A 26,138-nucleotide genomic window follows, 5' to 3' on the forward strand; every position below is an offset into this window, starting at 1 on the left:
CATTGGGGAACAGAAAAGGCACTACTTTCTTTCTTTTGCTGAAAGCCTTCATTTCATATAGGGTATTGGTCTTCATCTTTCTTGTTTGGAAATCTCCTTGGAAAGGCTGTGTCCCAATCCGTGTCTGCAGTTCTCTTCCATCTTCACCAGTTCCAATCATTTTTCTTGTGATTACTTCTCTGTTTTGTAGCTTATTTCCGCCCTTTTTCATTCTTTCACTTATTTTCAATTTCCTCCTCACCCCTTACTTGTCCTTATCTACTTCCCTTCCTCCATTCACTCGTAGACCTGCCCTCTCACTCGTACCACCGCTGTGCATTTTTCCTCACCACCTCCCTTTCCTCATCATCCCTTTATTTTTGCCTCCTCAAATTCACTTTGTTCCTAAAACCCAAGAGACAATCAAGCTTCTGGGAAGAATTGGAGTGGGAAGAAACTGTAACATGGATTTAAAACAATAGCCATATCAGTAGAGAATGGGAAGCTCTAGGAACCTTTGAAGGAAAGGTTGCCACAGTTCTGCCGCTTTCTTACCAGGCATTTACTCTTGAGTTTAACTTCTCAGTATGTCTGAATAATCTGTCTCCAAAGAAGGATCACAATGTAATCAACCATCTTTGACAGGAAAAACTCACCAAGCAGAAATATTGCCTCTCTACTTGTGAGAGTACTGTGCACCCCTGTGGCATGATATAGGTGAGAAGGTGACTCATTCTGGACAAACAAGTCATCAGTGGGATGAGTTGTGCTTCTGGGAGGCATCTTGTAAAAGCTTTCCTGTGTTAAAAAATCCGTCGGAGTTTTTCCATGGAAATGAAGGGCCATGATTCAACTGTAGGTTCTTCTGGCAGTATTACAGACAGAAGTACTGATGATGGTAGCCAGCCAGCCACAAGCAGATGGCCGAGGTGGATGAGTGTTTTCTTGCTTTTAAGTAGCTCATAAAGTGGAAAACTAGGGTTTAAAAAAAAAAAAAAAGTCAGGAAGATCTCCTTCAAAGAAGAACAATTTGTTAGGGATTTTTTTTGTAGATCTTCCTCAAGCTGGCTCTTGGTGGAGGGCTACAAGAGATGCCGTTGTTTTCCATGGATCTCTACCTGTCTTGTGCTCAACAAGTAAAAGGTGTCTGCATACAAAATTCCTGTGTTGATTGCTTCCTATTTTTCAGGGCACAACAGAAAAGTAACTGTGAAACTGAATTCCCCCCACCTGGTGGATTCCTGGGCTTTATTGCTAAATAGTGGAGAGGGTGGAAGGGCTGGTTCCAGGCTAGAGCATTCAAATATATGGGCCCTACAATCTGGATTGCACCTGAGACACCGAGGTGGGAGAAGAGCTAGTGGTTTCTTGTCAGGAGGAAGCGTGTGGGTCCTGCTGGTTGAGTCAGTCCTAGTCCTCGACTTTGGAAGGAGACTGGGGCCGAGTCAGGCTGTGACACTGTTCAGCAGAGCCAGAAATTACATGTAGCAAACACAAACCTGTTCTGCAGAGGTGTTCTGCAGTCTGCGCTTACTTTGCTTACTGATCCAGCTGCAGCATCTAAACAGCTGGTTGAACAACAGGCTTTAGCTACTGAAGATGGCAGGACTGCCTCTGTTGGCATCTGCAAGGGATAGAACGGACATGCCTGAATTAAAAAATAACTTCATAGTGACTTAATGACTTAATAGTTAGTAGTATCTTAATGACTTAATAGTAACTAGCCTGTTGCAGGTGAGCAAGGGTGGTTATCTTTGCCTGGAGAGAAGTGTGGCTTCCTACCTTCTAACCAGCATAGCTGCGGGCACAACTTGACATGGTGTGGGAGCAGAGTGCACAATAAACTGCCAAAGCTGATCTCTAAAGCTGGCAGGAGAAGGTGATCTGAATGTGCTGGGTTTGGATGGAGAAAAAAGCATCCTGATTGGGGCTTGGATTCTGCTGTGAATCATGTTGTCCATCTTTCTGTCCTCTCTCTGGCAGGTCTATAACCTGACTCAGGAGTTCTTCCAACGAGGTAAACCAGTCAATGCTGAGAGCCAGAATAGCGTGGGCGTCTTTACACGGGACGTAGTGCGCAAACGTGTCAAGGCCGATCCGGATGACACAGAGGCCGTCAAGAGGCTGAAACTAGCCATGATCCAGCAGTACCTTAAGGTGTGTGTGCACATCATTGTTTTGTTTTAACCAAGAACAGACAAATCTTGGACCTCAGACACCTGGCTAAGCCTTGACTATCACTGGGGAATTGCTTTCTATGGTCTCTTGCAGCTGGGGTGGTTTGTGTTTTTATTGACAACTTGTCCTTGTGAGACATGTCCAAAGACAGTGGGCTGCAAGAAATAATGCCTTTACTCTTTTTTCTTTTTTTTTTTTAACCTTAAACTTCTAGCTGTCTAATTAGAAGGGGCTTTCCTACCTACAATTCCTGTTAAATTTTCTGGTATGACTTAATGTTTTCTTACCACCTGAAGCTAATCTATTGTCAGGTTCTTTTAGTAACATCTTGTCTTTTGCCTTACACCTGGGACCTAGTGATCCTAAGCGTCTTTTACCCACTTCTGCCTCTGTCCGTATCTCAGAGAGCAGAAGAAATGTAACTTTGATGCTAGTAATCTGCTGGGAAAATCCCTAGAAAGCATTTTGAAGGTAAAGCCATAAATCAAAGGTAGATTGTATAAACCCATGTCCTAATCATCTTTCCTCACGGCTTCCATAGTTCTTTTTATCCCTCAACACCTTGGCCTAAATGAGATCTCTGTGGGATGAGGACTTAATGTTGCATCAAGTGCTCCACAAATAAAGTGTAGCAGTCATTCCTATTGCACTTATAATGACTTAGTCTTCTGAAATGAGGCAGGGGAGGCAAGCAGCACTCTGTGATGAGGGTGAGTGTGTGGTATTCACTATTTACAGGTGAGAAGCTGAAACAAAGTGAAATAAAGATCCAAAGAGTCTCCTCACAGGGGATCTGTGGTAAAGCTGAGATTTGAACCTGGGTGTCCCAAATGCTGTTTTGATATTTTGGTGTCCTAACACCTAACAAAGCTTGTATCACAGGGCATCTCCACAGCTTCTATGTAAAATCTAGTTATTTATCGTGTTATCCATGTAACATCAGCCATGCAGACAATGTTAGTCATTTGATATAGGCCTGGTTTTCCTGGTGGTTACTTATGTTGTTGCTACAGGTTGCCACAGCCAGAGACTTTTTCTGCAAGTCTCCTAAATCCCTTCTCATGTGTAAATACCTGAGAACAACAAAGCTTCTGATACTTAAGACTATCAGACCAGAGTGGTTGCTGAGAGAGTGGGGATTAACTGGTGTATCAGGCAAAGTATAGTCTTGATAGTTGCCTGTTTTTCTTCCTGGCATTTTTCCTTTTTGGTCGAAATAATTGAATAACCATCACCGTTGTTATCGTCACAATGTGGAGCGTCCTGTTGGAGTGTCCAGGCAGGATGAGCAGCCTGTTGCATGACCCAGGGAGCAGGGTTTGTATTGTGGGCCAGCAGAACTGACCCTGAGTCTGGGGATAGTTGCCCACTCAGCCGTCAGATGGGGTGGAACAACAGCAGTCTGAGAGGACAGGTCTTCTTCAAGACCTAGGTGCTGGCAACCTGGCCCAGCAGATGTGCCTGCTCAGTCTTCATTGGAGTCACTGGGCCATGACGAGGAAGGGGCAGCCACCTGTTTGTCAACACAGTCACGGGAGAAGCCTATGAACTATTTAGTACAACTTTCACTTGTTTGCCTGACATCTTAGCCCAGGACAGAGATTCCTACCCTGCAACAGAATGCTGCACAGGGAGAGCGCCTAGGCTTGCCAGGCTTCCAAACAGGGTCATTAAAGTGTGGAAATGCCTGGAAGATCGGCCAAAGGGTGAGGGAAGGAATTGTAATGTTCCTTTTGTAAAAAATGCTTAAGGAATTACAGAGTGCAAATCCTTGTGACTCTGGTGATTTGAAGGTTTTAAGATCATTGTGTCCCATGCATCAGTATTATCATTAGAAACTTAATCACAAGACAGGCCAAACATCCTGCCTTTGTTCTAGGGACTGTTGGAAGCTACGGCTATACCTAATACTCCTGCAAATGTTAACCAACAGGTCCTGAATCTAAAGCTTTCATAATCACATCAAATGAATCAAACACAAGTGCTTCATGTCTTGGCATTTCCCTTTTCTATCTCCAGTTCCTTCTATGTTGGGTTCTCTCACCTCTGGCACATTGTTGAATTGCTGATTGTTGTCTGTTTGACAGCATGTTGAAAGCTGCAGACAGCAGAAATAGCTGCCAGAAGTTTTTCATGGGTCCTCATGGAAACATTTGTTAACGTTGCGAAGAGCATCTGATTAACATAGCTCCTGCTTCTGTTGTAGGAGCACCAAGCAGCCAGTGCCTGACCAGTGAAGTGGGTTTTAAATGATAGAAAAGTCAGAACTGTGACCCAGAATCATGCAGAAGCAAAGACATCAACTCTGAACTCTGGATGATGCAACCATGGCCGATGCAACCAAAGCTGATGCCACTTGTTACTATGACAAAATGTTTTCTCTGGTTGGAAGGCAGGCTAAGGACTGATTTTGTCAGAACTATGGCCAAACACTTCTTACTAGCAAAAATAACGTGGTTTAAGAGTGGGACTCAGGACTCCAGCTTGCGCAGCTTCTTTGTGCCCTTGCAATGCTGTGCTGTGCCAAAATGAGTTCCTCTGTGGCAATGTTGCTTTTGTGTTTCTTTTCCTTAGGTAGAGAGTTGCGAGAGCAGCTCCCACAGCATGGATGAAGTCTCGCTCAGTGAATTTGGGGAATGGACCGAAATCCCTGGGGCTCATCACATCATTCCTTGCGGTTTCATTAAAATCGTGGAGATTCTGGCCCGCTCCATTCCTGAGTCTGTCATTCAGCTCCGCAAGCCAGTCAAGTGCATCCACTGGAACCAGTCAGTCAGCAAGGAGATTGAAAGGGTGGCTGACCACAACAGTGACCTCCCCGAGGAGGACAAGGGCTCTGATGTCTTTGTAGAGTGTGAGGACTGTGAGTTCATCCCAGCAGACCATGTCATTGTGACTGTGTCCCTGGGAGTCTTGAAGAAACGCCACGAGAGCCTGTTTCATCCCCGCTTGCCCGAGGAGAAGGTGATGGCCATTGAGAAACTAGGCATCAATACGACTGACAAGATTTTCCTGGAGTTTGAAGAGCCTTTCTGGAGCTCCGAATGCAACAGCATCCAGTTTGTCTGGGAAGATGAGGCAGAGAGTGAGAGCTTGACTTATCCTGAGGAGCTGTGGTACAAGAAGATTTGCAGCTTTGATGTGCTGTACCCACCAGAGAGGTATGGCCATGTCCTGAGTGGCTGGATCTGTGGAGAAGAGGCTTTGATTATGGAGAAGTGTGATGATGAAACTGTGGCAGAAACCTGCACTGAAATGCTACGTAAATTTACAGGTCAGCTATGCTCTGGTTTCTTTGAGTAGGGAAGAGAGAGAGAGTGGGGCTGGGGTGTTGAATAACCGCTAGGAAGGAAATGCACTAAAGTAATTTTTAGTTTGGCATGTTATGTCCCTTTGAATGGGCTGTGCATGTCCTGCCAGCATACCTCCTGCTTGGGTGTGCCTGAAAGCTATTTATACAGAGGGGCTGATAAACAGCTCAGGAAGTGGTGGGCAGAAGTGCTTGAGGATTTCACATCCTCTGCTTTAGTTAATCACAAATAACTCTTCAGCAGCTGGAGCTGTCAGACTCGGTACTCCTGAGGACTGATCTCAGCTGTGGAAAGCAGCATAGCTCTTTTAGAGCCAGTGGAGTTGAACCTGTTTAGATCAGCTGAGGTGATGTGATTGAATCACATCCCTGAGTTCCATTCAATATGAAGCAATGAGAATTGACCCAAATTTTGAACCTTGAGAGTTCCCATTTCCTGCCACCTCACTTAAACCTTCCTAGACTTCACAGATTTCACATTTACTGAGCACACATCACATTAAAGGCAGCAGTTGGAGCAAGACCAGATCTGAGGTGTATTATACTGAGAAAATCCAAGATGAAATCACTAGAAGTAGTAATACTTGAACATGCTGGGCCTTGGTTTGCCTGCAGTCACTTCTCTCGTGGTTGCACACCTTCCCAAGTAAAGGGCTTTTTGTATCTGTGGAGGTCTTTGAGATCCTCTAATGGAAGATACTGTACAAGTGCAAGTGTAAGATAGTAACACTGAAAGAAATAGTGGTTGACTCATTGGCAGTCCTGAAATAAGGATTTTGAATTTATACATAATTATAAGAGCAGCATCCCCCAAGATTAGATGTATTTTATGCAATTCTAGAGATGGGTCCCGTGATTAAGCTATTTCTATCTGCCTGTTAGATTATGTTAGCCAAATCTCAGCACCTGGTGGGTTTCCAGCATTACCTCTTGTCCATGGACCTCCAATTAAAGGAAGAAATTTGCCTTCCCAAGTATAGCTTTCCCCTGTACTTACAGACCATTTGCTCCCAACAACATGGAGATCTAGAGAAAGGGTCCTGGAAGCTGAGGACTACCTGTATAACTGGCAACTGCCAAAAGAGGTTTTCCATTTTACTACTCTTTTCAGATATCATAGGGTAGACACTGGTCTCAGAAACCCTAATGCAGCAACCAAAACTGAATCCTTGTTTCAGCTTGTTCGATGTTGCATTTATGTTGGGTGATGAAGCTGTGGCTCCCCTGCAGCCTGCAGAGACATGGGATGAATGAGTGAATGCTGGACTCGGGGCAGCTTCTGCCTCATGAGCTGTTTTCAGTGGTGTTGGGTATCCCTATGTTATGTCACAACGTAAGCACATGCCTTCTTTCCTCCTGACCTCAGCAGGCCGGCTGCTGCTCTATACTGGTGTAGCAGAAGGCTTTTCTCTTTAAGGCCAAGTTGTTCCACTGCTGACATCTCACACAGCGTATAAACAATGTTGGTTGTTGGCAGAGCTTCTTGTTTAAGACCGCTTCCCCCATGCCCCCACCCCCCCAAACACTTAGATTCATCAGTAGGAATTTGGCTCTTCGGGTCTTTGTTAGTTTGGCAGATGGGAGTATACTCTCCCACTTCTTTCTTGGGGTCCTTCACTGTTGTTGTTGTTGTTTGCATGTGTTGGATGTGCCTCTCTCCCTCCAAGGATGGAAATATGTTGGCCCTGGGTCATCGGTATGTGCTGCAGTTGCTGTTCCAGCTGATACTGCACCTGGTCACTGTCCATCAGACTCTTCAGCAGTGTGAGCTGTCTCAGCCTTCTGCTAATCCTGGAGAATTTTAGACTGAGTTTACCAGGGCCTTGCCCTGCAATGAGCATTTTGTGCATAAGCTGAGAGGTGGACTCTCAGCTGCTCGAAACTGCGAGAAGAAAACCTGTTCTTGGAGCACCCATTACACAATGTGACCTGTTACGCTTTCTGCCCCAGAAACTTGTTTGTAGAAAACCTTTTCACAGATCTTTCAGTATGGCCTTGCTAAGGTACCTGGATTTATTCTGTTACCCTTGCTCCTGGTCTCCCTGGCAGATTCACAGGAGCAGCAATAATCTGGGCCAGGTGCCAGGCAGGCTGAAATAACAGAACCGTGCTCAGCTCTCAGTGCACCTACTGTCTCTTCTGCTATTTTTTTCATTGGGAGTGTGAGAGTGGGTTAGACCAGCCAGGGGGTGGTTGCGAGGGGGCAAAGCAGCCTTCTGTGATCTAACTGTAGTCATTTCTGAAAATGACTGGACTCCTCTGGTCCAATTAGCACCACCAAAGCCAGCTTTTAAAGCATTTCCACACAAGTTCGTGTAAGTCAGCTAACTAAGCTGGGTAATCAGTCTTCCTAGGTTCTTACTAAGCTCAGTGGAAAGACTCTTCTGTAAGACAGTTCAGATCTCCCACACCTCACTTGGTGCTCTGTGACATCTTCTTCAGAAGCTTTTCTCTACTGACTGTAGAAAGTGCCTTATATTCAGTAATCAAAGTAGGTAGCGTGAGCCTTTTAATGTTCGCTTTGCCTTTTGTAGCTTTCATGTTCTGGGTAGAAAGTCCCCCAAGTTCTTATTTATTGTTCTTCTATGAAAGAAATAAGGCAATACCAGGTGGGTTCCCATCTTTAGCTGTGTTTTCCCAGCCCGTTGCTCATGGAGGCCTTTGCCTTGGTTCCAAGGGTGATAGACAGCCCTATGTTAAATCCTTTCTTTTAGACTCACACTAAGAATTTCTCTCGAGAGGTGACCTTGAATTTCACATCCATAGGTTAGTGTTGTGGATTATCTGGCTTTGCTGTGAAAAGCTCTAAGGATTGTTCTAACCTAAGAACCGTTGACAATTACTGCTTTTCACAACTGGATGGCTGAAACATGGTGTCCTCTAAATCTGATTAAATGGGCTGCCTTCAAACGATTAGAAGTCTTGCTCTCCTTTCTTTATTGGCTAAGCTCTGATTGTTGGAAGCCAGAAGGCAGCAACTGCAGGCCTGTTCCCTTCTGGAGGACTCGCTGATTGTCAAGCTGTGTCTGGAGATGCCCTGAGTGGGGGGTGTGTGTCCCATCCTCCAGCTGTTTCTCTAGATCTCTCTCAGGTTCTGCATCATATAAACCAGCCCTATTTGGACGGCTGGGTACCCTAATGTCTCTCTGGTGGCTGTAGATACTAATGTAGGGGTAGTACCACAGATCTCCATTGGCCTTCATGGGATCTTAAATACCCAGCTCTCATGTAGGCAACTAATTTTGTGTGTCTTAATTGAGGTCTGTGAGTTGATTTTATGGTAATCCTGTGTCTCATAATCAGCCCCACAACCAATAGATCTATGTATCCATACCTCCCAGTAGCTTGATAAAGACAGGGTTGTGTGAGGCATATGGAGTTATCTTCCATAGTGCAAGAGTTACCTTCAGAAGTGGAAATCTGTGGCATAAGGATATGTCCCCTCCTATTTTAGTGAAGGCTAAGATCCTTTTTTAGCCATTTTATCTTTCTTCGGACAATAGAAAACGTAGAAATTTCCACATCTGTATTAATTGTTACTTTTATCTTTAGGCAAAGGCACGTATTTATCCTTCTATTTAAGAGCAGATTGAGAAAGTCCAATTGAATATGTTCCTTGAACGAGTGTGGCCTTCCCAGTTTTCTTGTTTTCTGCCTTGCAAATAGTAGTTCAGGATCTGAGCTTGTGTTGTGTTCCCGTCTGACTTTCAACCAGGCTCCTTCTCTGTGTGCAGCAGACATGAAGGTCTCCTGATTTTTGTCTTAGAAACAGCTCCTCACATTAAAAGGTGCGTAAGTGCAGAAGCGCAGGAGCACAGTAGTTGCACGGTGGACACTCGGATCATGCTAACATGGTCCGATGTGCTGGAGAACCTTAAAGGAGCTCATGAGAGCTGGTATGTCTGCACTGCCACACAGCATGGTGCTGGGGAAGGAGGCTGGCTTTGGTTCTGGGGACTGTACAGCTGTGTTTTATTGTACCCAGGCTCTTTAGCCCTGTTCCACACTGACAGCTGGCTCCTGCATCTCTGCGTGAAGCTCTGCCATCTGCCCAGGGCCACACCGTTCATGTTGCTGTGCTGCACTTTCCCTTGTGATGAAGCTGCTGTGTGAAGAATAATTCCCCGATGGGAAGGCTGCTGTTTACCTGCTTGTATACACAGTACAAGGTCATCCGTGGGAAACACTGGAGAGGGACAAAGCTGTTGCTTTTACCAGTCTGAGCAATTGCTCTATTAAATATTGCTGAATGTATACAATTGTTGATTGGCTTGATGACTCCACAAACCTTTTCATTTACAAATTTCAGTCTTTTAGCCCATCTCTGGCCTTATCTGTAGGCTGACAAGCCCTCATCTCATTGCTTGTAACACTGTGTTCCTAATGTTAATCATCTTTTTATCAGCATCTTATCTGTTGACTCCTGTACTGAAAAATCTTCTGGGCACCTTAACAGTGGAACATGAGAACATGCACCAGCTACAGAAGAGGCACCACCAGCCCACTGCAGAGACTCCTTTTATTTGAAAATACATTGTGTGAACATTTTTGTATAGTGCAGTGTGATGGATGACTGCTTTGGTCGTGTCCGGTGGTGTGTTGTCCAATGGCTTTCATGATGTGTTCTCTTGGGCTTTCCCACAGCCCTTAAAAATAAAACGTGATAACTTACTTCCTTGACGCGTCCAAGAGCTCCCTGTTCTCGGACTCCCTTGGGCTTTTCACTTCCATCCCAAGCATTCCCGCTTTGAAGATTCTTAGAGGAGCATATTTTAGAGGCTTTGTTATGCTAAGTTGTTACCCCTGAAATAACATTTGTTTGTAGGATGTGTTTTGTTTGTAGGGTATATTTATTTGCTAGTCTGTGCCATATTTTGATGTGGGGGTTAGTGGTTAGAAGGTGTTGGGAGTGTACTCTGGCAAGCCATCCAGGTGCCTTTGCTCGGTTTCAACCTTGTATTTCATAGTTCTGGTGGACACACGATACTGCTAAAAGCAGCAGCTGAACCAGGGAAGTAACCTGCTCCTGATTTTAAGGAATTGATGGCACAACTAAATAACTGTTTAGCAGAACTAAATAATGTAGTGCCTAACTAGTCTTCACAGTTGAATGTCTCCCTCTCTAAGCCGTGACGAAGAAGGTGGGGGAATTTGGATTGTCTTTGTTGCATGCTAAACATGCTGGTGTTACAGAGTCAGGGTCTGAAGCAGGCACAGGAGCAGTGCAAGGGTCAAATAGGTCTCAATGCTCTGACTCGTGCTGACAGTCTCTTAGAATCATAGGATCGTTTGGTTGGAAAAGACCTTTAAGGTCGAAAAGAAATGTTAACCCTGCACTGCCAAGGCCACCGCTAAACCATGTCCCTAAGCACCACAGCTACACGTCTTTTAAATACCTCTAGGGAGGGTGACTCCTCCACCTCCCTGGGCAGCCTGTTCTAGTGCTTGACATCCCTTTTGGTGAAGACGCAGACTCAATCCGACTGGCTGAACCTTGCCTGGATATGTGACGTTGCCTCTAGGGTGGGTCTCAGCTTTCCTGCAGAGGGGATTTTTCTTCACTGCAATTCTCCCGTTTCCCCCATTCCTCTCCTGCCAAGTGAGATGTGATCACAGGACGGCAACAAAATCTCAGTCAGTGACACTGAGGTGGTCCCGAACCAGCCTAGCGAGAGGGTTCAACCTGAGGCTCTTGTGCCACCAGCTGGTAGGCTGCCTTGGCTACAGTCTGGATCCCAGGTACTCCAGTACTTTCTGGGGTGGGGACAGTGACTGCTGATGGCCGTATTACAGGTGCACTCAGGTGCCATTCACCATTGCGTCCTACATCCTCTTAGCAGGGGAAATCCTACAGCAATCTAGAAATCCTATTTCCAGTGTTAAAAGCCTAGTTCCCATGCCATGTGCACCCCACAAAACGGAAATGGGTCTGTGGGATTTTAGGTTCATTTTCGAGGCAACTGGGTAGCAGTTGGAGTGAATAATACAGGTTTTGAGACATTTCTGACAGCCTTTCCTATGCTCCTGCATATTGAGAATTTGCCTTTTGACATCCCTATCTCTGTTCCTCTTTGGAGGCGCACCTGTCTCACAAGGCTACCTAAACACCCAATTTAGTCGGGGCACCCAATTCAATACCTGAAGTTAGGTGAGATCAGTCATATCGTTGGTCACTGCCAGGCTCCCCGTGGCAAATGAGACCAGGAGATGCTCTGTGTTTTCAACCAGACTGCCCAGGGTTCCCTGAAGCTCCTTAGGTTTTTAGTAACATAAACATTTTGAGATATTTCCTAAAGTGGAAGACTGCAGCTGAGATTAAAAGGGATTCTATTGCTGTTATATAGATACTTAGAACTCAGTAATACAAAAGAGGTCTGGTTTGGGGCCTCTTCCCTATAGCCTGCAGGCTTGGCTGGGATGCATTTTCAGTAAGTCAGGCTGAATACATGCCACCCCATGCCTTGCACAGGCATTGCTATGTTTTCTCTTGGACATGGTCTTACTTTTTGTCTTGCTTTCCATCCAGGGAATCCAAACATTCCGAAACCTCGCCGGATCCTGCGGTCCTCCTGGGGCAGCAATCCCAATTTCCGTGGATCCTACTCTTACACCCAAGTTGGGTCTAGTGGGGCTGACGTGGAGAAACTCGCTAAACCACTGCCTTACACGGAAAGCTCCAAAACTACTGTAAGTATGGCTCAAATCAGTTCTGTGGTAGTAAGACTGACATGGTGCTGGGTAGCAGGTTTCCTGAGAGGGAGGTGGAAGTAAAAACCAGCAAATGTGTTTTCCAGGGTTTTTTTGCGTACCCGTCTGGACATAAAATGAGGTATTTTACCTCTTTAATGTTTAGTGTTAGCTTCTAATTGTTTTAATGTAATTTTTTAAAATTTTAATCTACCTCTTTAACGTTTAACCTCTTGAATGCTTTAATATTTTAAGATCTCAGGGCCACATCTCTTTCTGAAATTATCAAGAGCTGATTTTCCACGTGGTTTTAGGAAATGTGATCTCTGCATTTAATGACCATTAGCATTATTGGCCAGTTAAAAACTCCTTAGGAAAGCATGTGTTACTCTGTTTTAAAGCGTAGTCTGAATATGTAGTATTAAATGCGTGACCCTACTAATGTCTAGGTCTGAATGTGTCAGAGGTGCATATTAGGAAATCTTTCTAAGTTGGCAGTAGAGGGTAAGGGAGGCCCAGTCCTTGCCTGGGGGACTCATGCATTGGCAGGGAACAATGAATTTGCTTGTCAGACACTGCCTTTGCTTTCTGAATATAGCAAGGAGAGCAGGAGCACACATGGAGATAGTTACCACAGCTCAACTGATGAGCCATAATGTATTAAGCTAAACTCACCCCATCGTTCAAGGTTATGTGTCTAAATCCGGAGACAATGGCTGATGAATATGCAGCCTCCAAGCAGCTGCCTAGTTCATTTCCTCCACCCAGAGCCTGACTGCACCATGTAGTTCTATTCAGCACAGAAATCTATTTAAAAAGATAGGAGAAGCTTTAGGAATCTTTCTCTATTGTTCTGGAGAAGAGAGGTACCTGAAATTCATGCCTCAGAACTGAGCTGGCAGCAATTTAGCAAGCACCTAACTATGTAAGAGATAAGACACTGTGTCTCACCCTGTGGGTTTTGAGACACGACTGGTTTTCCTTCTTAAATTGCTGTCCAGAAAAAACCCATATCCTTAAAGCCTAAAAGTCTAATGTATAATTTAGGAGAGCAAAGGGAGGAGCTGGTAGAGAATTAAGGAGCTCTGTGACTCGTGTAGATTTGTTGGAGGCTATTGGAGCTAGCATCTGGCTCTGCGATGGTGCCTCAACCCTGCAGACAGCTCCATGCAGGCATAGCAACGACTTTGGCAGACGTGCTGTGCCCGTCCTTGTAGTGCATCACACTGGGATTTCGAGAACCAGCACTCTGAAGACACTGGTGTCAGCTCACGGAGGTGTGGGAGGGCACAGAAAGTATTGTCTCCCTTTAGCCTCGCATCTGCTTTCCAGTAAGTGCTGCTGAGCTTTTCTGCTTTTCTTATCCTCTCCAGCCAATGCAGGTGATGTTTTCAGGGGAGGCCACTCACAGGAAGTATTATTCCACTACCCACGGTGCTGTGCTTTCTGGGCAGAGAGAGGCCGCTCACCTCATTGAGATGTACCAGGACCTCCTGCAGTGCCAGAGCTGAAAGACCCCCGTGTTTGCGAACACAACCAACTACCAAATCCTTGTACAGGTGTGTGGAGGAGTTCTTTTTTAATTTCAGTTCACAGTAGAACAGCCTTTACCTTTTTCTATTAAAAAAAAAAAAAAGCCCTAACTGTTTAAAAAGTTAGTCATCAATAGCTTCATTTCTGTGTGCTGTATTGTTAACAGGAAAGAGTGCTCCTTTTGTCTGGTAAACTGTTTCTTTGTCATTTTAATTCTAATTTCACTTTTGGTGCCTATCATATTTTTTTCCTCTTTCTGTATTGTAAGTGCCTTCGATACTAAAATAAATGTTGTAATAAAAAGACTGGGTGCTTTGGTACTTCCTGGATACTCAGTAACTTGCAACTCTTTTATTCAGTGTTATAAAAATAGGGCTTTTCTCCCTTTCTACCAAATCTGGAGTAGGAGGATCTTGAGATAGATCAGGATATTCAGTGTACTGATTGATCTTAACTGTTTGTTAAAAGTATTGCACCTTAGAGGCACAGCCATTTGCCTTGCCCAGATTAGCACAGAAATCACTCTGCATCACTACATATTTAACTCTGTATGTCACCTGTCTGTCAGCTTGTGTGGGTCTTTGTACTTCAGGAAATCTGCTTATAATTTCACCGGGGAATTTGTCTTCCCTCTGGGTTCACTCAGCCAGTCCATGGGAAGTTATCAAAGGAATCACAGTGCTGGAAAGCAGAGAGACAGCCAGCTTTGGAGACATTTGGTCTGGAATGGTATCTTGGTTTTGAAGATAAACCAGTCATTCCCACTTCTCAAAAATTGATTTGATTCACAACGTAGTTTTCATGTCTGCAAATTAGGTTTCTCTCTAAGGAAACTAAACTGGGAGCACTTCTGCAGGAGCTGACTGGGTATGGTGCAGCCTGCAAAGGGAACATCAAAGTCTCATCTGTCACTTCTCCTTCAAAATGGAAGGAGCATTCGTGCCTCTGCACCAAACTAAAGTGCAAAGTGAAACCTCCAGATTCCCTTGCTAATGCCAATGCAGTTGGAGTGCACTCTACAGCTATAATTGGGACAGCCAGTCCAAGCGGAAAACACATGCAGAGTTATGTGGGAGTGTGGGCAAGAAGGAAAATGATGAGAAGCAGCATTCTTGATCTACCTCTGTGATGAAAATCCATCTTTTGTTGGGCAGCAATACCCAAAACAGGTGGGGTTTTCACACTTTGCCCCTGGAAAAGAAGGTCCAGAAGTCTGAATGACACCACTGATGTTGAAGAGTTTTCTCAGGGAGGTCAAGGTCGTTCCCACTAGTAAGGAATTTTGACGGAATGTGCGGGCTTGGCTCAATCATATCACATCTGGATTAAAAATATTTTCCAGGGAGCCTACATGTAGTACCTGACATAGGGTTTAATTAAAACTTTTTAAATGCAATTATCCTACGTGTGTGCTTTGTCTCAGAAGAGCTGAGACCTTAGGATGCAGCTTGGAAAGTTTAATTTTCCCTGCAGGGATGCTGCATCTCACACTAAAATAGTTTTTACTTTGTCTGAGAGGAGGGGGCACCCCAGAACCTCTGATACACGGTGAGTATCCCCCTGTCCCTTCCTTTTTGTTGAAGTGGGGGCTGGTCGCATATAAATGTGCTTGGTTTATCAACAGGATTCATTCTTACATTAGACTGTTTCTGCAATAAAGCAAAAGGCTGGGAGACATTTTTTTAGGGGGCTGCCAGAGCAGCCAGGGTTTGAAAGCTGATTGAACAGATGTCCTTCCTTCCTTTGCTTGAGCGCAAGGAGTTTCTTCTCCATGTTATGGGCAGAGAGGCCAGTGCTGCTCAGCCACAAGAAGGCTAAACTGCAGTGCCAAGGATAGGGAATGCCTGGCACAGGTTGTTCCTGGGCCTTGTGTGATCTGGGGAGCACATCTTCATCTGCAGGGCACCCCTGGCAGTGTACCTCTCTTGCTACGACTGAGTAGAACTGCTTGAAAAATCATTCAAGTTAAGTTAACGAGAAAAATCCTTGAAAATTTACTTGGGGTGAGTAAATAAAGATACTGCAACAAGCCTGTCCTAATGTGCACCACTTAAACCTGTGGGAAAGCATCCAAGATAAAACTTTCCTTCTGGCTGGAAAGACAAACTGGTTCTCAGTGGAGCCTTAAGGTAATCGCCCACAGCCATCCGTATGGAAATAGTTCTGTTTACACAGTGTCAGAAATATGTCACATCAATGGTGTTAGTAAGGAAGAATTTATCAGAACTGGAGTTTTCCTATTCTAGCAACATAATCTGGGCCAAAGAGCTCCAGCTGGTGACCGCTAACAGGACTGTGGTAAATGGGAAACCATCTGTGCGCTGTGTTGGAGCTACCCCTCAGTTCAGGGAGAGAATTCTCCATTGACCCAAATAAGCTTCCTGAAAAGAAACTTGTTTATTTTTAAAATGGGTTCCGGTTTTAGTCACCGAAGCATATGTGTGTGTGTGTTTGTGCACATGGTTTGTTTCCCTCAAGGAGTTCCCTGGTTGTGTAGGCAAGTATTTTCTAGGACATATGTTCCTCTGATAAGCCGTAAGCCCAACGGCAGCCACGCCGACTTCCAGTATGTCCTGAAGAGGAGTTGGGTGTGGAGTCGGGAAACTCGCAGGCTTCGCAGATCGTCAGGGTTCGGATCCCCTGACCTGTGTGGGATTAGAGAGAAGGCTTGGGATAACTCCTTCTGGCTTTGAGCCTCTAACCAGTTTAGCAGCACTGGGTGCCACCGCAGCGAGTGCAGAATGTGCGTGTGTGTGTTCTGCACCGTTGGGCAGGGGCGTTACGAGCCATGGAGCATCAAGGCCAACAGCTTGTTTCTGAGAGTGGTATTTCATGCTTTAGGGTCACCAGGGCTGATGCTTGAATCCTTGGAGGACGCTTTCTTGCTTAGGAGGCTTTGTGGCATGAGGGTTTGAAGCTCAGCTTTGTGCTTTTGGACCCTGCCTTCAGGGGGTCCTCGCTGCAGGGGTGGACGTTTAACCTGAGGAATCATAGAATGGTTTGAGTTGGAAGGGATCTTAAAGATTGTCTAGTTCCACTGCCCAAAATGTTCGGCTCTACTTCTGCCCTGGGTTATCACTTCCACAAGGACTTGTGTACAACGTGCCAATTTGTTAATGAGTCCATTTGTTGCCTTATGCTTTAATTACATGTCTTCCAGCCTAGCAGGAGTAGTGTCCCCCAGTCTGAGCAGCCCCTGAACCATGCAGATGTGTGTCAGTAAGCACAGATGTTAGTAACTTGCAAGGTTTTATCTTGACCTTGTGAAAGGTGCTGACTGGAACAAGAAAAAACATTTCTTTTTTCCGTAGAGATATAAAACCTGTTCTTTTTTAAAGTCAAGTAAACGAAACGTAGACATCAGCATAGTTTTAAAATGTTTAAACGGTTTCCAAAAATAAAAAAGTTTTCGGTTTGAAGATGATGCATGTTTAGCTGTTGCCTTATCTCTCTGCATTTCATTTAGCCATCTGGCTGGCTGCTGGCCAAGGGTGCATGCAAGGAGTGAAGAATGTGCCTGTTTTGGCATCTGCTACCCCGTGTGAAGTGTGCGTACTGGCTTTGTGCTTTTCTACAAAGCATCTGGGGTGGGAGTCACGTTGCTTAGCTGCAGCTATTTAGAAGGAGGATGTCCAGCTGATAAACAAGTTATGAAGGGTCCTTCTAGGGACAACAAAGAGAGGGAAAGGGACAGAGGGAGGGGAAAAAACCTCTCCAGTGGGTGTGTCAGTGCATCCCAAGATAGTTGTCTGGAGAGGAGGCACCATCTTTGACTGTCTCTCCAGCCTCAGCTAAGTTGTCCTGATTCTCTTGATGTTTTTCTCCCATTTTATCTCAGAAGCAACACCCTTTTCATGACATTACTGAGTTGAGAGTTGTACTGTGAGAAGTACAGCATGCTTGAGTTGAAGAGAACAAAAGGTAAAACAACCTGTACAGCTTCAATCACTCAGCTTTTGCCAGGGCTTAAGCCCAAGGAGCCAGAGTTGATTTTCCAGCAGCCAGATCTATTGCAAAGTGGAAGCAGAGGAGAAAACTGAATCCTTTGGGCATGTGAAGCTATGGCCCAGGAAAAACCAAAGGGTTGCCTTCTCCTGTGGCTTCTTCATCGTGGGATATCCAAGAAAAGCTGTTATGCTGGTAATCAGGGTTTCAAAGCTCCTCTTTCTGCTTTGTGCAGACAGTATGATGATGGTGTCTGGTTTTGCGAAACAGATCTATGTTGGTGCTCGCTCATTTGACGTATCCCAAGACACATTCAGAATTGAACGTCCTGGGACCCTGGTTTTCAATAAGGGGTCTTCTCTCTGTGGCTTGTGTGCCATTCAGCCTTGGCTCCTGGCGTACACCCCATGAGCAAGGGGTGTTGTCCTGCTCTTAGCACCCATTTCCACGGACTTGCCTTTGCCTGGAGAGGTTGGTCATTCCTCAGCGAAACCCAAAGCGTTCCTCCTGCTGGGGCAGTGTGCTGTGGTGGTACTGTCCCTTGTGCAACACAGCAGAACTTGCAACGCCAACAACTGCTGGACACGAACAGCTGGACATGCAAACAGGCAGCTCCTGACAAAGGGGTGCGCAGGTGGCAGTTTGGGACCCTCAAGGGGATGGGGAGGGCTGGTTCTGCTGCAAGTTGGGGCGTTGATTCCCCTTTGCTGGGGTTTTGCTCTTCCTGAGGACTGGAAACCTGTGCATGGGCAGGTTGGTAAAGGAGGAACAAGGGACAGTGCTGATGGCTGGACTGAAGCTTCATGCCTCCTGGCCTGGGGGGTGGTTTTTGTGCTCCCTTCATACAGGGGCTTCAAGTCAATGTCTCCTTTCCCCAGCAGAAAAACCTTGCAGGCCAATCCCACTTCGACCCTTCACTCCTCTGCTTCTGTCACCAGCAACCCAGCCTTTAAAATGAGGCTCGTGTTTCTCTCAGAGGCGCTAAATTTAGCAATTGGTTACTAAGTGCTACTTAAAATTAGCAGTGAAGGCCACCCTGAGCACATGGCGAGGAGATGTGGCATCACCATGGGGTCTGTGACCACTTGTGTGACTGCCCACCCCGCTCTCCCTTCTCCGAAACCTGCAGCATCCTCTCTCCAGATGTGTCCACCTGGAGCTCATCGATAAGATGAAGGTTGGTGGAAGGCAGCCATGGGTGCTGTGATGGTGAGAGGCACCTAATTATCCAGAAGTAACTAGAGAGAGCTCCTGCTGGCTGGCTGGGGTGGGAAGGCAGAGGGTGGGAAAGGCAGGGTGCTGACAGAGGTGGGTCCCCGAAGCCCTGTGGTTGATGGGGGAACGTTCACATCTGTCCCTGGCTGCCCATTTCCTGGCTGATCCTTCAACTCAGTAGCAAGAAATGCTTAAAAAAAGGGGTTGGTTTGAAAAGTTGGAGTGGTCAAAGCTTCTCTTGTGCTGGAGGTGCGTGGGGTGGTGGTATAGGCCAAGTCCTGGCTTCTGGCTTAACACCTCTCCATGCACAAATCATTACTGATCTTCAGCCAGCAGAGAACCCCTTCCATGTCACTGTGCCATCAAGCCTGAGCTGGTGGCACTAAGTGGACTGTAGTCCGTGCTGCCACGCACAGAGGGGGCCATCCACACTGTACCTGCAGCAGCACATTTAAGGCTCCCAGCATGATTTCCTGGCACAGGGCTGTAGATGTTTGCGGTGTTTAGCCCTTTCCCTCTTGGCCTGTGGGAATGATCCAGGACCCACACTGGTCTCCCAGCTGTGCGAGTGGGCACAAGCCAGGCTGTACAAGGGGATGCTAATTATACAATTGCGTGAAGGATGGAGTTTGGTGGCCATAAAATGTCCCTGATGCTGGTTTATTTGCAGTAGCAAACACAGATCCAAACTGGAAAAGGAGCCTGGGACCCCAAAAGATACCAAGACGTGTAGCAGGGGTTAGGGGAGGGGATGGGAAGGAATGGCAGCAGCTTGGGAGGTCTCTCTGTGTCTGACCGTGCCACGTCACTATCTTGGCTTGTGCACATCCTGATTTTGCTGCTGCTCAGGGCTCGCTGCAGCCTTCATCTCCTCTTTCTCAGCCCAAACATTCCCTCTTACAGAGGCTTTTTCCAGCATGGAGATGCAAAGATGGAAAAAAGAAGGAAAAGCAAACTCCAATAAGTTACAAGTTTGTGCTGGGTGCCCTCAGGACTGATCTGCCCAAAGTTCAGCATGTTAATGCCTGCGGGCTTTGTTTGCCTCATCTGCAGTGACCCAACACCCCCCAGCACATCAGACTGGCTTGTCAGCACCTTGGTGCTGTGGGGCGAGGCAGAGAGACTCCAGGTGTCCAAACCAAGTTTAGAGCCACCTCGGAATTGTTAGATGGGTGCCTGAAGGGTGAACAGACAAACTCAGCGAAACAGAAGTGCTTGCAATGACCTGGTGCTGAAATTGGAGATGGTCAGGTGATAAACAAAGTGGATCCTGGCTCTGGACGTGGTGGGGTTGGGTGTCTTCTCCTCCTGTGGCTGTCCCTGGGTGAGACCATCTTCTCCACGGCACGGGGCCTGGGGGACCTTCCGAAGGCGGACACAAGCCGGGAAAGGCAATTTTATGCTGCCACCCTGTGGCTTTTTAAAATCTTGTCTAGAAATACTACAGGTTATATGCTATAAGAAATATGTGCAATACGTGCCCGCGTATATGTGAGTGAAGTAACAGAGGTGGGAGCCCGGAGGGCTGAGCCTGGACACGGTCCAGGGAGCAGGTGGGTTATCCATGCTTTTTTTTTTTCCAGTCAATGGGCTTGAAGGACTTAATAACCTGAGATGCTTTGGGGTGTTGGAGACATCCCCGGCGGGCTGGCAGGAGCTGTGGGAAGTAGAAGGAAGCAGCTGGATGATCTCCCATCTGCCAGAACCCGTGCCTGTGTGTACAGGTGTGAGATGCTGGCCATGCTGCAGGCTCCCTGGGACTCTGAGTGCCGATTCCTTGGTGTCGTGGGCAAGGGCAGTCCGCCTGTTCCCCGTCTGCTTGGCCCACATGAGCTTCAGGGTCAGCATCATTGCATGCCCACAGCAACTGGAGTGTGGCTGTCCCCCCCCAGGAGCTTTGAGTGTCCCCTTGTAGAAATAACAGTGATTAATTTGGTCCCACATGAAGGTCCGAGAGTGAGGGGCTGGATATGGGGGATTTCCATGCGTTACAGGGATGTGTAAGAGCTCAGCACCTTCCAGGATCTCCCTCTTTCCTCCCACCCTCTTCCCCTACTATAGTCCCTTTGACGGGCAGCAAGGAAAGCTGGTCACATGTGGTCACGGGCTGGCAACCATGGGGACTGGCCTACCTTCTCAGGGGCAGGTGCTGGTGATAGCTCATTAGAGGGACAAACCACAAAGGATGAACAACTGGTCCAAGCAAAGGACTCTGATGCCAGCAACGCCAGCTTTGTACAATTAAAAAAAAAAAAAAAGGTACAAAAAATCCTTTGTGAAGCACAGGGAGAGATTTCCTAACTCTGGTTAGCCTGGCGGCCTCACAGCAGGGTGGTGTGCTTTGGGTATCTGTAGAGAAGTGATGTGAGTGTGCAAGCAGCAATAAAATGAGCAATTATGTTCGGAGGAGAAGGAACAGTGTTGGTTTTCTCACAGGCGGTGTGGCCCGAGCCAAGGTGGCTGCCAGAGGGCAATTTGTAAGGCATGTGGCACATAAGCATTGCCTAATGGAAAGGCAACAGCACAGACAGCGATTCAGGGGTTGGATAAATTGATTTATAAGGGAAGAGAATTTAAAAAAAAAAATAGCAGAGAGAAATATGTTGTGTTTGGCTGGGCAGTGGGCAAGGGCTGAGCTGGTGGGATGCCAGGAATGCTGGAGGAGCTGGCGGATGCTCAGGGGAGGATTTGTGGTGTGGTGGGTGGCATGTTGAGCGCAGGAGATGGCAGCTTAGCAAGGAGAGAGGGCACGTAACCATCCTGCTATCGGGAACGTGGATGTGCCAGTCTGCAGCAGTGCTGTGCTGAGCCTTGCCAGCTGAGGGCCTTAACTCTCCAGGGAACTGGGACAGGGACATCAGTGCCAAACCTCTTCTTCCCTGCACTGGCTTGCTTCATTTCAAACAAAGCTGGAAACCCTAAGTTTGCCTGCTTACAGGTAAGCACACTTCAAAGTCCAAACTGATGCTTTCTCCCTGACCTGGGGATGCTCAGACCAGCTTGATAACACCCAGGCTTGCTTGTGCTCATAAACACGTGCCGCATTCTTTGGTTATTCCCGGCCACACTGCTGTTTCCCAGGAGAATGGACTGAATTTATTGGGTTGAATTTTTACCTGCTTTTGTGATGACAACCACCGTGCTCCTGCGTGGCAGGAAGGAAGAGGCTTAAACAAGCCAGGAGCTGCGCTCCTGTCCTGTCCCACACTGCCACCGCTCCGAGCCCGACCATTCCTGCCCGCTCCCTGCTAACCTGAGTGTATGTGGAAGTCCAGCAGTCGCTGGGGGATGTTTGCCAGTTGATTCAGTGACCTTATGCTACCTCGGTCACGTTTCTGGACGCTGTGGTGCTCATGAGGAAGACAGCAGTTGACCCTTACAGCTGTCATGTAGGATCGTACAAAGGGTACTTTGGCTCCTCTGCGGAGACGTGGCTGCACTGGATCTGGGTGCAGTTTGTGGACAGAAAAAGGACCTTGAGTGAGGATCTTGTTTTGGAGGGTCCCCTTTGCAGCCCTTTGTTGGGTGCCACCATGGCTGAGCAGGAGAATCCATCTTGTCATGGGATCTCTGCTCCTGGATCACTTTCTGCTCTTGGTGAAGGTTCTGCTGAGGGGCCACAGCACAGCCTGGGGGTGATCCTTGGCTTGGCAGGGGATTTCTGTTGATGTGCCCCTGAGATGGTCCGTGGACCCTTGGATCTTTCTGCAAGCAGAGCCAGAGTCTGAATTGGACCTGTTCGTGTAAGGATAGACCCAGGGCCCTGTTTTGAGGATGTCTATTTTGAGGTGGCCACCCTAGAGGTTGAATTTGGCCTGTCAGAGCCATGACCTCGTGAACACCTCATTCCCTGGCACCAGCTCTCCTGAGGACCCTCCAGCATAGAGAGAGAACAGGTTGTAGCTTACGTGAGTTGTACTCAGGTCCTGTCTTTCAGAAATGTCCTATCACCTGTCTGCAGGTGGCATGCGTCTCCTGTTATCACATGCTGGGCACAGGCTCATGCATGTAGATCCCTGTGCATGGGGCTGGTTGCACCCCATCCTGCTCTTCCATCACACACCGGGTCTCTGCCAAACCCTGGAACCTTGTCTCTTTGCCCAGGCTTAGGGACAACCTGCTGGAACGGTTCAGCTCTGTTTTGTTTCACAAAGAAACCTTCCACTGCACCTTTTTTCACCTCGTGTAATCTCAAAACCTCCACAGCCCCTTTGCCAAGGGTGTGTTTGTCCAGCATCTTCATTATGGGAGGGTTCTGGGACTCCTCTGTACATCAAGAGGAATGTCTGGTGCACCCTCTGCCCCTTCCCAAGCAAAGCATCCCTTTTGCTTCTGAAAAATGTCCCCCCCTAACAAGCAAACAGAAGTTTGATACTCTAATTACTGCTGCTCTTTCAATTAAAACACCAATTTAATTCCCACGTAGTAACCTTATGATGGGACTGCTGGGAAGGGCTAGGTGATTCTCCATGGCCATTTCCAGATGCTGAGCCCAAGGAAACCACTCTGCTATGACTTTTAAGTGGCAAAAAACCTTTCCCATCCCCAAAGAATAGGAATATCAAGCTGCCCGCTGACACAATTGGTTCTAAATGGCCAGGCTTTCAGCGCAATCAGGACAGAGGAATGACAGCTTTTTCCTACAATACCTTTTCAGACAAGGATTAATTTTAGACCGACTGTCTCCGCTGCCTGAATCACATCTGGAGCCGATGCAATCGGTGCATTGTGTGTGGCCGTCAGCCTTCTCTGGTCAAAGCCACTTTGGTCCTGTGTCTCACAGGACCATATTTTGAGGTGAAAAAGCTGTATTTGAAATATTGCATGAAGCCCCGCTTCGTGGAAAGAAGTGCTGCGGTATCCCCGCTTTCAGAGGACTCATTCTCTCAGATAATCTGCATGCAAATGGGCAGCGGGGTAGGGAGGGAGCTGGAATGGATAATGACGGGTCGGAGGTGCGTAGAAAGGGTTGGATAAAATGCCCCTTAAATTATCTAGACCTGTATGCAGATGTCACTGCAGTTGACCCACCGTTTTGTTTGCTTGAACTAAAAACTCTTGGTGAATATCTATGGATAAAAACATGTGCTCAATTTGTATATTTATACATTTTTATATATCTAACATCTCAATGACCCCACTCCCAGGGCTCTCCTAAGCAGAGGCTGCCCCTGCAGTGGACTTTGTAAAGTGTCTGCGTGACCTTGAACTCATCAGAGCGGCTCTGAATGAACTTCCCAGCAGGCTGCCTTCCCAAAGCTGGCTCTGGCCCTGCCCCCTCCACCCTCCTTCCTACTCCCTTCACCCGTGCACAGTGTAATGTCCTTGCTACGTGCACAGTGTAATGTCCTTGCTATGTGGTAGCGTCACTCCAGCCACGCCTGTTGCTCCAGGACAAATACTTCCACTGGGAAATGCAAGAGTGGGAGAGAAGAAGCTTTGCTGAGCCAAGCCCGTTCATCGCTGCTCACCCCTGCTTTGAGAACAGCTCAGACACGCTCTTCTCGACCTAAAGCAACCCACCTCAGTTCATCCTGAGTTGGTGTAGGTCCCCTTTCGCTGGAGGATTGGGGTCAGGATGATGTGGCCAATCCACTCACTGGTACTTCCAGGGGACACAGAAAGAAATTCTTCCATGGGTGAAGAGAGAGAGAGAACAAATAACAAGATAACGTAGAGAGAGAGGGAAAATTATGAGATTTTGGAAGAGGTGTCCCAGAGACAGGTGCTCTGAGGGCAGTGCTGAACATGCTGCTCGCTAGATGTAAATGACACCAGAAAGAAATGCAGTTTTTCATCACCCTGAAAGTGATTGATATAAGGGCAGATGTTTTCTCCCTGTGTTTCGGTGGGAAATTTTCAGCCTCTTCCTTTGACCTAAAGGTAGATGGCCACATCTTCCAAAAAATTTTGTGGTATGCACCGAACCCAGTACTGGAGGCAGGTTAGCCCTTCAGTTTAGGAAGATCAGCCTGTGGAGGCAGTTGTTTATCAAAAAGTGGGGTAGTGGAAAATACCCAAAGCTGCTTTGTGATTTTGGTAAAAAAATGTATATGCACATCTGTCTTTGTCCTGCTGCTGCATCCCAATGTACCTCGTCAGGCACACAGCCTCCAGTCCATCTGAAGAGGAAATGGATCAGGTAAGTCATAGACTCACAAAACAGTTTGAATTGGAAGGGGCCTTAAAGATCACCTGGTTCCAACTCCCAGCGATGGGGGGTCGAGCAGAAATGACTGCATTCCCTGCTCTCTTCTCCCCGTGCCACCCACCTCTGCGCTCTCGCCCCTCCATTAGATGTGGGTTGCTTTGGCCCATCTGGAGAGAGGAGAAACTCTGAGCGGGGTGCGGGAGGAGAGAAGGGAGAGGTGAGGACGAGTGCCCAGCATTAGGTGGAAAACCTCTGGAATGAGATATGCCAAAATTCATTTTTTGTGGAGAGTGGGTGGGTTTTAGGAGGCTTCCAGCAGCTCTCTCCTCTGAAGTCTGCATTGTGCCCAGTGCACTTATAGGGATGCTTTGCTAATGTAACACAGAGTGCCTGACAATAGGTAAAGCGCTCAGGTTTTGATAGCTTTAAAAAGGAGGGGGAAAAAAAAGGGAAAAAAGAACAAAAAAAGGAAATATATGCAGGAAAAACTAAATGTTTTACACAGGGATGCAAGTCAAAGAATCCAGGGCCTCATCCAAAGTCCATTAATGATAAAGGGGGAGACTCTAGATGGCTTCACGATAGTGGGGGTAGCTGGTTGCCAATGGCTCTGCATCATATGGACACTCAAGAGCTAATTCAGTAATTATCTGCCTTCTGCAATATGGCACTCTTTCTATCTCTGTCCAGCCAATTCTTATTTTCTTACGTACTTCCCACACTTCCCTTAGATTACACCTTCCTTCTGGCTTACCCAGCCCCTTGTATTTGCTGGGCAGAAACCCTACCGACTCCAGGATGCAGAACAGGAATTATTTTTCGGAGTTTTTAAAGCCAAGCCTCAGATACAGGCATGGTTTCATCATAGAAGCTCGCAGTAAAGCACCTGACCCTGTTTGCATATGGAATGTGGAACACAGGTTCCTCTGATGCTGGGAGCCCCTCTGTGGAAACTGAGAAGAATAACTGGAGAACACGTAAGTCTGAAATCCAAATATATGTGTGACTGGGGTATGTGCTGGAGGTGGTGTGTGTGGGGGGATAAAACTGCCAGGGACTGTGAACCCTCTGACCCTCTCAGGGCTTCAATAGAAAGGGAGGAGGCTGAGAGGGAAGACAACTCTCAAACTGGTGCCTGCA

At 46.9% G+C, this 26,138-nt stretch overlaps 1 protein-coding gene across 3 annotated transcripts in view; it reads left to right on the forward strand.

Annotated features, from left to right (window-relative positions):
* The window catches only part of SMOX (spermine oxidase), a 56,349-nt gene extending 42,342 nt beyond the window's left edge, over window positions 1-14,007 (forward strand). For all 3 annotated transcript variants that reach the window (XM_055711448.1, XM_055711455.1, XM_055711438.1), the window contains 4 exons: window positions 1,963-2,136; window positions 4,732-5,431; window positions 11,994-12,154; window positions 13,528-14,007. In XM_055711448.1, coding sequence (XP_055567423.1) covers window positions 1,963-2,136; window positions 4,732-5,431; window positions 11,994-12,154; window positions 13,528-13,665 — 1,173 coding nt within the window. In that variant the 3' untranslated portion in view covers window positions 13,666-14,007. The remainder of the gene's footprint in view (window positions 1-1,962; window positions 2,137-4,731; window positions 5,432-11,993; window positions 12,155-13,527) is intronic.
* The last annotated feature ends 12,131 nt before the right edge of the window (window positions 14,008-26,138 follow it).

The sequence above is a fragment of the Falco cherrug genome, chromosome 1 (genome assembly GCF_023634085.1).
Source record: "Falco cherrug isolate bFalChe1 chromosome 1, bFalChe1.pri, whole genome shotgun sequence".
NCBI lineage: Eukaryota > Metazoa > Chordata > Aves > Falconiformes > Falconidae > Falco > Falco cherrug.